Genomic DNA, 12,503 nt, shown 5'->3' with positions numbered 1-12,503 from the left:
ATGCATAATGTATTTTATAGGTATTCTACATGTATGATTCCAGTGTCTATAAACATAATATACAATATATAAATTTTTTCATGTATCATACTTCTAACCCTGGAGAAAAAACACTAGTCCCAGCAAAGCTGGCCCTTCCAGAGCCTCTCCTCTTTCTAGCAGGGCTGTAAGGTCTCTAAGAGCAGCAAGACCAAATGCTGGCAGTTGCCTTCCTGCAGGACTACACACTAAGCACTGCCTGCCAGCAGAGGCTGCTGAGGAAGTTACACCTGGCTAGGACACATTTTGCTTTGTCTGCCACGGAATAAGTGTTCAATAACATACACAAAATACAGCCCCTGGAGATTTCTTCCTGTTGAGTATTAGTCTGGCAGCCCATGTCAAGCCCCTGTGAGAAATGGTCCCTGATCTTCCAGTAACGGAGATGCCACTTAAAATGTCCCAAACTCTTCCATCCAGCAGGTTTGGGAGAGTCGCTACTTAACGAGAAGAAAAGGGTTTTGGACTGGTAAAAATACAATATGCTGGAAAGCCAAGCAGCAACGGTTGTAACACTAATCCTTACTCCCACCAGACCAATTGGGAAACACCGTGTGATTTGCTTTAGATGCATTTAACAAAAAGCCGGATGTTTGATTTTTTAGCTGTGTAGCAGAAAATTTCAGTTCCCCTTTTAAACAGCACGATCCACTCATAGCTATTATGGCAGCTTCAATTTTTGTTTTTCTTTTAAGCTGGACAGCAATGTTTTAAACTTTCTCTGTTTTCTGTATCAAAATTAACAGGGCAGTGAAGTCTGGTTTTTAGCTTTGGCCGGAGTGTTACACTGATAAATCATACACAAGTCCTTTTGGCAGGGTTTTAACACGACACCTGAACGAGCCAAGTATCTGCAGGGCTTTTTTTCACTTGACATTTTTCCATTGTCCTGCACGCCGGGGATGAGGGGCTGATGTCAGTCGTGCTGCGAAGGCGCAGTCGCAGCGGGGCTGCCCTGCCTGGTGCTAGCAAAGGTGTGCAACCCAATACTGTGCTCAGAGCACATCTGGGATCGTTTATTTCCCATTGTTCTGCGGGTGAACTTTGCACATGAAAAGTTACAGCCCAGCAGCAGCCGGTGCACGATGGTGATTTCAGCTTAATAAATACGTGAGTGGCAACTCTAATACTCTAATTTTTGTTGCGCTGATCATAATTGCAGCTTTGTGCCCAGCTACATCCCGTGTGTGTGAGTCAATATGCAATTTTTTCCTGCAGTTGATAAAGCAATTTTGTTTTCAGAGACAATTTGCTCCATAGGGTCACTTTTAAAAGGCTGACTGTATGTTTTACCCAAGACTTTTTGGGTTGGACTGATTTCTTGGTAGAGATACGGCTCTTTTACTACATGACACTTTTGGTAATTTCATCTCCTGGAGGAACTTTCCTTCACTCTCCAGTAAAGCATAGTTTAGCATGAGGTTTGCAGGCATGGACATCACAGCTGCCTGTACAAAACAGCTGTGCTATCCCCAAATTCTGGTGTGACCTGCAGCCTTGCTTTAAAGCTAATTACAGTAGCCTTCCCCAAATTTGGATGCATGCACGATTCCAAACTGAATACCACGTGGTTTCCCTAATAACACTTTAAGGAAATTAATGAGCATCTATCAAGGATAAGCTTAGGAAGAGCAAGCTGGCACCAAAAATTCCTTAAAACTTGTGTCCTAGGACAAAACTGTTAACACACCAAAACATTGTGTGAACTGAGTGGAATTCATTTCAAAGTGAATTAAAAATGACTGAATTGTGTGACTAAAATGAGAGGTACAGAGCAAAATTAAAACAGAGACCATTTTTGAATTGTTACTTATTAGTCTTTTATCAGTTACAGTGAAATGTTTCATTTTCATAAGTGACAGATTTCCAAGTGTTACACATTTTTCATTAAAAACTCCATTATGGACCTTTTATGGTTCAGATGATAAGAGTACCCTCAAATCTCTCCTGGGTGCACAGGCCCTCATGGCTCTGGTGTGGAATAGCAGGGAATACTGTTGGAGGCACTGAAGTTTGCTGGGGAGCAGACATTGGTCACAGCCAGGGACAGAACAGTATGTTTTGTAACAAAGAGATAATAAGCCAAGATATGCTTGGTATCACTTTGAGGAAAAATAAGTCACCTTGATTGCATTTTCTAAGCTTGCATCTTCAAAAATTATCTTTCCTCCTCAGCCAAAGCCTTATATTATGAGTGGATTTTTTTTCCTTACTGTGTAGTTCAAATCACCTTTAAAATACTGGCTAGATGGTATTTACTTTGCAGATTTCCCTACCTAAATGGTTTGAAACTGTGTGTTGGTCCCTTGAGAATATTTATTATGCCAGGGATTATGCAGGTACTGTGTGTCAGGGATGGGGAAGCAGTGCAGAAAGGCAGGGACAGCACCTGAGAATCCTGAACTGTTCCTGTGATGATAAAAGCTGTGGAGGGAGGCTCTCAGGAGCTCTTCACCAGCACTTCAGAGCTTGAGCAGAAGGCAATAGATTGGCTCAAAAGCTGTTGTGAGTTTTGAATCAGCTCAAATCTCTTATGTCTAGTCTGAAACCTGTGTGAGAATCAGATCTGCAGAGACCTGGACCCATCCATGCTTCTGGGGTTCCCGGTTCTTGGGAATCCTCACACCAGGTTTGTCAGTTTAAGGAGCCTTCAGACTGCTAAGAACTGGAGAAACAAACCTTTGTTCTGGCCAGGTTTTTGACACACTCAGGGAAGCCAACACTTTCCCTGAAATGGCCTCCTCCAGGGAGGATCCAGGGCTCCCCAAGGCTGATGTGGAGCTGTCAGAGGCACAGGAGTAACAGGTTTTGCAGAAGAGCACATTTATGACTTTTCAACATTATCCCATTTTCATTTGCTACCAAAATCGACCCTCAAATCTAACCTGTAGGTGCAATTATCAGTCCTAGAGATGAAGATCTGGAGGAATAAAGGAGTGTGGGGTTCAGGTATCTTGCCATCATATTGCTGATGATAGAGATTTCTTCCTCCCACCCAAAGCCAGAGGAACCCAGGAGGTTTTGGGTCACTGCAGGAGTGGCACACTTCAGAGGCACAGACAGGGCATCTCACCTCTGCTAAAACTTCCACCATGGGCTTTTCACCACCCAAAACCTGAGTTACACTGAGTGGAATCTGATCACAGGCTGAAGAGTGAAAATGTGGATTAAATTCACAGGTTTTATTAAACAAACCACACAATTATCTGTCATTTCATCTCCTCCACAGTCATTGATTGAGGTTTCCAAGACACACAAAAAGGCAAAAGAAAGTGTGAAGACCAGCCATTTTATGAGGTGGAAGCTCAAGAAATGAGAAGTAGCTTGCACACGTTGTCTGAGCAAGTTACCTGCAGAATAGAGCTGAGTGCCTTGATGCTCTGAACAGGAATGGAGGGGCAGCAGATCACTGCCTCACATCACCCAAATCTGCTTCTCCCAGCACCCCCAGCTCACCCTCACAATACCATGTGAAGTGCTGTTAAACAAGTTAAAAATCCTCAGGCTGTGGTGAACTAGGCTCTTCAGAAAAGCTGGGGCGGGGCAAGAGCATGGGAGGAATGGAGGGAGTGAAGAGATCCCTGAAGGAGGGTGAGAGCTGCAGCAGAAGCTGGGAGGGGAGAAGGAGACAGCACAGGCAGCGGGAACCACTGGCTGATGCTGCTGAAGTGTCATCTTAATTATCCCTGGCAAAAGAACAGTGATTAACATCGATGACTGTGGACAACCTTTATGTAATTACTCATTAACATTTCTAAAATTGCACCTAGCAGCTACAGCAATACATGCTTTATAGATTTATCATTTTCAAGTCCAGAAAGAATCATTAGATGGTCTAGGCAGGCCCCAGCACACTGCCAGCCACTATTACACTGCAGAAATCAGCACCGGAGGTGGCTCGGCAGCTTCTGCTTGGCTTCCACGTCCTTTCCAGAAAGGCCATCCAGGGATACCAAGCAATGGACAATCTGCCCCATCCTTTGAGGTGTTCTAAATTGAGATCACTCCCCTGCCCCTGCCTTACATCAAAATCCTCCCTGGCTGCTCTTTTTTTTTATTATTATTTATGGAAATTGTACCCACAGCCAAGCAGGGCTGGATGGGGACAGGAATTCTCCGTCCCCATCTCCTCTGTGCGGGAAGAGAGGAGGCAGCTGAATCAGGAACTTCTGCATTGTGCATCCATACTCCCTCTTCAGACAAGAGTCCCACCTGCCAAAAGGTACCATTGGCCAAGAATATTAACAGAAATCCTATGAATAATAATTTAAAACTGCGGATTAATTAGAGGAAATTGTGATCTGCTTGCAAATATCCTGCAGGTAGTAAAATGGAGCTAAGCCTTGCAGCTACAAAACTCATTGCAAGCCACTGCCTCTGCTGAGTTTTACTAGAGGAAAACAGCATGTTCTTTACTCATTTTAGAGACCAGTCCCAGTTAGACTTACTCAGCAAAATGTGGGTTTTTTCCAAAAGGAAGTGGAAAACAGATTTTATATTAGCTTTCAATCAGTCAGAGAAAAAACACTCTGATTTCCTACATTTCCTATTGTTGCAGGTGATCCCATTTCCATGCAGGCACTTCCATTTCCACCTAGGACTTGGTTAAATTTAAGTTCTTCTATCCTCTGAGTAAGGAGAAGACAGTAAATATCTCCTGATCCACTGCCCTTGTAGAGAACTGTTTGGAAGAGACATTTACACTACCCTCAAGGCAAGAAAAATGAAGCAAAAGGTCCAAGAAAAGACAAAACCATCTCTTCTTAATGTGGAACAACCTCAATCCACGGTTGCTGATCCTGGTTGCATGAGTATTGGTGAAAAATAAAAAATCTGTGTCACAGTTGCTGCGTGGTTCTCGGAGTAATGTGCAGCTGGTATTTAACTCTGGCCAGACCAGACCTGACCATTTTTGAGGGGCAGAAAGATTGTAATTTGGTCACTACACAACACCCAAGGGAGACTAAGGACCTTGTGGGCTTCATCCCTTCCATTATTTGTCCTGTGTGTTGTTCCTGAGGTTCAAACAGCCGACCAAGAAGCTCCCTGCACATGACAGGAGCAATGCATGGCTCAGGAATTAATAAATTCTGTTCCTGCTTTCACAGATGAAGCACGGTGTGGTTATCTCAGCACCCAGAGCGCTCAAGGAGACGTTTGGGAAGGGAAGAAGGGCATCTACACTAAGATTCACTGTCCTGGGGCATCTCTGCCGTCAGCTGGGAAGCCTTAGTGTAGCTCCCTGGCAGAGGAACCAGAGCTGTGACAGGAACCAGGCTGGAAGCATCCACGGGGGCGAGCTGGCTGCTGGCACCCACACAGGAGCAGCAGACACAGTGTCAGCCCTCCCACGCGTGTCCAGCCCCACTGGGAAGGGAAGGAGTGTGGGAGGAGGAGGAAGAACCGTGTGACGGGTCCTACTGAGAGCTAGAGAAATCACTGAGAAACAGAACATTAATTGCTTAGTTTTGGATGTGTGTAAGAGTTTGCACTCCTGAAATAATCAACAGTCTTTCTGCTAGTGGAGTATTTCATTCGCAGCAGTTGCACGGAGAGTTTGAGGGAGATTATATATTTATGGTTTCCCATTTGAAAGACTTTTAGCAGGTTTACCTCAAACATATGGATCCTGTTTTGGTTCTTTTGTTTTAGCACTTAATGCTTGTGAAATTGCCAGTTAATGACATTCATGCCTAAACCATGTTGCTTTTTAAAGTAAAATGTCTACCAAAGGTCCGTGTTCATACTTACCACTTCTCAAGTACAGCAATGAAAATTTTAAGAGGTTTGTTACCTACTGCGTCTGGGGAGGGAACAGACCGAATAATGAAATTACAAACAGGGGTTTAGATTAAAGCGCTGCCTGTGCTGGGTCTTGAGGCAGCTCAACCCCACCAAAACCAGCGGGGCACCCCGGGACTGGGTGTTGGAAACGGGTGCAGGGAGGCCCCACACTGGCAGGAAGGTTGGTGTGGGGGGAGGTGGCTGGGGGAACAAAGCTCCTGGGGCAGGGTGAGGGGTTCCGGGGGATGAGGCTGGATGCGGGGCTCAGCCAGAGAGCGCGGTCCCTGGCCGGGCTGGCTTGTGGATGATAACGGGGCCCCTTCGGTAGCTCCGGGCCGGGTGCCCCCGGCAGAGGCTTCCCCGGCCGGGGCGCTCCGGGAGCGCGGGGAGCGGCACGCGTTACCGGCTCCGCTCATCACCCCCGCCTTTGACTGCCCTGCACGTGGGGACGAGCCTCCGCACTTCAAAAGAGCGTGGGAAATCCTGATTAAAAGGCTTTTCTCCCCCGTTGTGACCGACGCCTTCTTTGAAGCTTTTCCAAGCGACAGCGCAAACGCACCCAGCGCCAAAGGACCGTATCTATATTTTAAGTGACTTTAATTTCTCTTCCCCCCTCTTGCTCTCTTTCCCCCTCCTCTCCTTTCAGTTTTGGAAACACCTGGTAAGTTGTAAAATGATTTACGAAGTGAAAGTGTTAAATGAGGCCACCAGCTGTAAGACTGACAGAGCTTTATGAGTTTTATTAGGTGTCCTATTATGGAAAATAAACTTTAATCCGTCCATAAAAACAGAATCTGAAAAACATATTTGCCCTTGTAGTCTGGAACACTGAAGGTATTCTTGTGAGACGCTGGGCTTTAAAGAGATTAATTTTATTGAGACAGACACAATACACCGGTAGGACTTTGATACCGAGTCCGTGAATAGCTGCCTGTACCCGCAAGGCTGGTTTTCGTGGGGCTGAGACGAGTTTGGACACACACCTCTTGGGCATACAGGATATTTCTGGCACGGTGGATCACGTCTGCCAGCTTAATTAGTGGGTGTTTAAGTGAAAATTGATGACTGAGGGAGGATCTTTATTGTTGGGGGTGAGGGGTGATCTCAGGTAGTATTATTATTATTATTATTATTATTATTATTATTATTATTATTATTACTGTTGTTTTTGTTGGTGTTGTTATATACACTATGCATTATATTTAATTCATTGATCATTTTTTTGAGATAAGGTGTTGTCCGGACTGGTACAGTTCAGGTGTTTTAAGGTAGAAGCAAGAGGTAAATCCTGCTGCCAGTAACTCGGTCGTGCCGCCGGGATTAGGGCGGAGGAGCCACCGTGGCCCTACGCGGGTCTTGCCCGCTCCTGCCCGGCCGTTCACCCACCAAGATGCAGCCTTAGCCAGAGGTGTGAAAAGCCACAGCGATACCAATGCCTTTATTTTCCTATCGCCTTGAAGTCTCTACAGCCTGTGGCCGAAAGAAAATCGTTTACAGATTTAAACCAGAGTGCCCGACGCGATCGTTTCCGTGCAAGGGGGCAGGTATCGGTCGAGCCCAAATGGAGATTATCCCAATCAAGTGTTTTGCCATACGGGATCTGTTCAGATTTATGATTAATCGTGATTTTTGGCGTGTTGCCCCGTGGCACTGGTGAGCTGGTAACTATCCGCGTTATGCCTGGATGCCACCTCCAGCCGACCCACCTGAGCTCTCCGTGAAGGATAACACTTTTCCTTCATGAATCTCATCCCATAATCTCATGCATCCTCCAGCCTGTGTTTCACGGGGCGGATTTTTACAGAAGCAGTTAAGAGGGGCCACTCTGTGACCTCACAGAACACGTTAACGCGACTTTGTAGAAAACACCTTTATTAAAATTATTATGATTTTATTTTTAAAGTGCAAGGGCGTGGGAAAGCTCTGTATTTCAGAGCTCCTCATTCTCATCCTCCGGAGCTAGGAGGGGGAGCGCTGGGATGCGGGAGCGTCATTCACGAGCAGGGATGAATTACCAGACGTGGCCCCGAGCTGGTGGGGATGAGCCAGTGATTATATTTAAATTCGCTATAATTGATTTGGGGAAGAGCTGCCGTGACAGCGATTAATTGATCTGCAAATTTATTGGCGAGATAAATCGCGCAGTTATCGAAAACGCCGCGCTCCACCGGCGGGGTGGGGAGGGGGGAGGGCAGGGGAGCGCCTCGCTCCTTTGGAAGTCGAGCCACCCCTGGAAAGCGGCGCTACCCCCTCCTTTCCCTCGGGAGGGAATGGCCCCGGCCAGGCCCTGAGCTCCTAAAACATCTCACAGCGGGGATCGCCGCCGCCTCCCCGAAAGCCGCCTGGCACCGGCAGCTCTGTTGCTGGGGGCAGCTTCGCCCCTGCACTGAGACGCTCCTCTCAATATCGGATATTACACGGCAGTTGTGGCACTGGGCTAAATTCGGGTTAGGAAGCGGTGCCCCCTCCCTCCCGAGCGCAGCGAGCATCCTCCCCCTCACACAGCGCTCATACACCTCCAGTAAAAAACGCCGTTTATTTTCCCTCCCCATCGCACGGGTGGGAGGACCTGGGGAATAATTTAGCATGCATAAGTAGAGGTAATTTTTTTTTTTTTTTATAAATACGATATACAAAAATAAAGACAGTATTGAGATTTCCAGCAGTTTTAACGTTCATGACATAAACAGATTTCCCGATATATAGGAAGAACAAAACATCTCCAATACTCAGCAAAAGGAACGCGCTCCCAGGGGGCAGGGATGGGGGGTGGGGTAGCTCAAGTTTTGTCTGGTTTTCAGTCAGTAATAACACTGTATTCACGATAAATCCTCTTCCCCGCCCGGCATGCGGAGGATCCTCTTCTGCATCCCTCTCCAAGCAGGGAGAAATCAGAACAAGGGGGAGCGGCGGGACACCCCCGCGGCGGGACGGCTGGAGGGGGCTGGACGTGCGGGGGGCTCACTGGGGCTGTGCCGGGGCTCCGTGCCGGCCCCGGGGCTGCGTGTCCTCCTCGTCCGCCTCGGAACAGTCGGAGGAGTGATACGGGCAGCACCTCCCGGCCGCCGCCGCCTCCTCTTCCTCCTCCTCCTCCTCTTCGTCGTCCTCAGGTTCGCTGTCGGGCAGCTCCCGCATCCTCCTCCCGGCGCTCTTCTCTGGGGCGGGCAGCAGCAGATCCTCATCCCCCTTGTCCTCGCCGCCGCCCCCCTTCTGCTTCTCGGCCTCCTGCGCCGCCTGCTCCTTCGCCTTCTTGCTGCGCTTCCACTTCATGCGCCGGTTCTGGAACCAGATCTTCACCTGGGGGAGACGGGACACGAACACATCCCCTCATCACCGCCCGCCGGGGCAGCCGAGCCCGCCCAGCCCGAGCGGGGCCGGGGACACTCACCTGTGTCTCGGTCAGCATGAGCGACGTGGCCACCTCGAAGCGCTTGGGCCGGGAGAGGTACTTGTTGAGCTTGAACTGGTGCTCCAGCTCCAGCAGCTGCTGGCTGGTGAAGGCCGTGCGGGGCCGGCGGCACTTCCCCAGGAGGTTGGACTGAGCCTGGGCTGGGAAAGGAGAAGGGGGAGCGCGGAGGTGAGCGCGGGGCCGCGCGTCCTCCGGGAGGGCGCTGGGAAGCAGGAAAGGAGGCAGGAAAGGTTCTGAGCCTGAGACTGAGGCAAGGCTGGACCATTATCCGCCTCCAGGCCCTCTGACTCCGGGCTTTCTCGGCTTCCGCAGTGTCAGGGGATCTCCCAAAGGGACCAAAAATTTAAAAAAAAAAAAAAAAAAAAAAGGAATTAAATGAAATCTTTTAAATAAAGGAAAATATATCTCTTGATTTCCCAAGAGCCTAACAAACGCGAGACAATAAACCGAAGCCAGGGATCGCGGCGAAGGAGCACGGGGCTCTCCGGGGAGCGGCAATTTGCTCTATTTAATGTTTTAGTTAAAGCTGCCGCACTCCCTGCCCGCCCATACCCGTTTAATTAGCAGGATTGCAGGCGGGCAGGAACCAGGACCAGCACCGAGACTGGGGCCCGCTCCGAGCCCGGCGGGCACCGGCTGCCCCTCGGAGCGTAAATCAGCAGCGGGGACTAGAAAACTGTCCTGGAAACGGGAAAAAATAGAAAGAGAGGAGAAAAAAAAAAAAGAGCGCATTTTCAGCGTTAAAAAAATAACTACAACTAAGGGTTTATTAGAGAGGGGAAACAAAACATCAAAACAACAACAAAAAAAGATTCAGCCACGAAAAGGCAGGAACTGAACCTCTTCAAAGGCCCTGACTCCCCTGGGCATCCGAGCGGGCAGCTCTACTGCCCATTTCTCAGAGTATTTAGATGCTTTGGCTTATTTGGTTTAGAAAAATAAAAGAATCTGGGAAAAGGCGGCTCCTGCTCCCCGGCCGCTGATGGAGACCGCTCGCTAAAGCGGCAGAAAGAAAAGGACAGTGTCCACTCCCGGCCGAAGCGCCCGGGAGATTTTCGCACCGCGGTGTGATTTTCCAAGACTAGTTTTACTCGGTTATTTATTCCCCTCTGCCCCTTGTTTGAGAGGCAGGGTTCTGACAGCTCTCCTAATTATTTTTTCTTCTTGAATGTTCCAGTCTAAACAACCCCAATTCGAGAGAAAACAATAGACTTTTTTGTCTGCGAATATGTGTGCAGGGTAGGAGAAGGGGGGGGAGGAAAAAAAAAAATCGCAATTCTTTTCTGGCATGATTTTCGTAAAACTACACCTCCGGTATTGTTAAATCGGCCATTCCCACCGAGAGCTCACACCTCCGAAAATGATCTTTGCTTGAACCAGATGCACACAAGTTCCCCACTGCTGCAAGGCCTAGAGCTCAGCACCGCGCTTTGCTGGGGCTCCTGATTCCATCCAGCACTCCCAGCCTCTTCTGCGCCCAAACCTAAACCCTTCCCACTGCACTTCTTTCCTATTCCTTATCTCCAGGGAACACAGAACCCCAAGCCTTTGGCCGAACCCGGATCCTCCCTACATCCCTTTGCCTAGGAGGCCTGAGGTCGTTACTACGCACTCATTTCCGATAAAGGAATAAAATTAAGAACTGTGAGTAAGTGATGAGACCTGCCACCTGGCTTTTGGGAGGTTACATCAAAACTGGGATTTTGGGCACACCATAAGGACTCCTGCTCCTACCAACCCCCACCTCCCCTCCCCGGCGGTTTTTACCCTCCGCGAACGGCGAGAAAGGGGAGTTGCAAAGGCAGGGAGCAATTTGTCACCTTCCCGTTTAACCTGCCGTGAGAGGCCAGGCCGGCCGGGGCCCCGCAAGGGCAGGGAATGGCGATGTGACCGCACACCCCCGTTTCCCATTGCGGAGCGCTATTTCTTCCTTATAACATTTTTTTTTTTTTTAAAAAAAAAAGCGTCTCTTCCACTTTAAGCCTGCAGCTTGTTTAGGCGGGGGCAGGAGTGGGCTTCTACCCCCTTGGAAGGAGGCAGCTCCCGGTAGGCCTGTGCAGTCGACCCGGGATGGACGCGGCTGCGGTGCGGAGGGAGGCAAATACTCACAGTTAAAGTCGGGCATCTTGGGCAGGATCATGCCAGCAGTGGAGGCCCGCAGCCACTGGTCCAGCTGGAAGGTGCCGGCGCTGAGCTTGATGGGGTCGGCGGCAGGGTGGGAGGGGTGCGCTCCCTGCACCTGCGAGTAGGGGTAGGAGAGCGCCGGGTGCTGCCCGCCCAGCGCCGAGTACCCGTACACCGGGTGCCCGTAGAGAGCCGCCTGCGCCGGCATGCCCGGCCCGCCGGGCGCCGCGGGGTGCAGTCCCAGGGCCATGCCGGCCGCCGAGGCGTGGTGGTGCGGGTGGGAGCCCGTGCTCGCCCCGGGCAGGAAGCCGGGCTTGGGCACCAGGGCGCAGTGCGCGGCCAGGAGGCGCGGCGGAGAGGGGCTGTCGGTGCGCAGGCAGTCGGCGGGGCCGCCGGAGGGGTGCTCGGAGGAGGATGAAGAGGACGAGGAAGAGGAGGACGAGGAGGGCGGGCTGCCGCTCCCGCTGCTGCTACTACCGCTGCCGCCCAGCGAGGTGACCAGGGCCAGCGGCGCGCTCTGCCCCGCCGCCGCCTTGGGGGGGTCGACAGCCAGCAGCGCGTCGATGCGGAAATTTTTGGATTTTTCCATGGGAGCGCCGGCGGGAGGCGGCTGGGGACCGTGCGGCTGCCCCGGGCCGGCCGCGTCTCCCGGCGGCGGCGGCGGGCGGCACTGTGGCCGCGCTCCGCGGCGCGCCCCTTCAAGGGCGCAGGCGGCTCCCATTGGCCCCGCGCCGCTCCGGCCTCGCTCGCCATTGGCCGAGCCGCCCACCCGTCACCGCCGAGAGCCCGCCCCCTCACACACCCCGCGCTGCGGGCGGCGGCACCGGGGAACAGCCCGGGACCCCCGCGGGGCACACAGCCCGGGGGACACAGCCCGGGACACAGCCCGGGACACACAGCCCGGGACTCCCGCGGGGGACACAGCCCGGGACACCCGCGGGGGACACAGCCCGGGGGACACAGCCCGGGAGACACAGCCCGGGACCCCCGCGGGGGACACAGCCCGGGACACACAGCCCGGGACACACAGCCCGGGACACACAGCCCGGGACACCCGCGGGGGACACAGCCCGGGGGACACAGCCCGGGACACACAGCCCGGGACCCCCGCGGGGGACACAGCCCGGGACACCCGCGGGGGACACAG

At 51.3% G+C, this 12,503-nt stretch overlaps 1 protein-coding gene across 1 annotated transcript; it reads right to left on the bottom strand.

Annotated features, from left to right (window-relative positions):
* Positions 1-7,872: 7,872 nt before the first annotated feature.
* Positions 7,873-12,024, bottom strand: MNX1 (motor neuron and pancreas homeobox 1). Its single transcript, XM_086868617.1, has 3 exons — positions 11,342-12,024; positions 9,212-9,372; positions 7,873-9,120 (listed from the first exon to the last, which is right to left on the bottom strand). Exons 1-3 carry the CDS (start codon positions 11,943-11,945, stop codon positions 8,785-8,787), a joined length of 1,101 nt encoding a protein of 366 aa, XP_086724743.1. The 5' UTR covers positions 11,946-12,024; the 3' UTR covers positions 7,873-8,784.
* Between the last annotated feature and the right edge of the window lie 479 nt (positions 12,025-12,503).

Source organism: Cyanistes caeruleus, chromosome 1, assembly GCF_971803275.1.
Source record: "Cyanistes caeruleus chromosome 1, bCyaCae1.hap1.1, whole genome shotgun sequence".
NCBI classification, from domain to species: Eukaryota; Metazoa; Chordata; class Aves; order Passeriformes; family Paridae; genus Cyanistes; species Cyanistes caeruleus.
The sequence above is the reverse complement of the archived record's forward strand: the minus strand, read 5'-3'. Positions and strand labels throughout refer to the sequence as shown.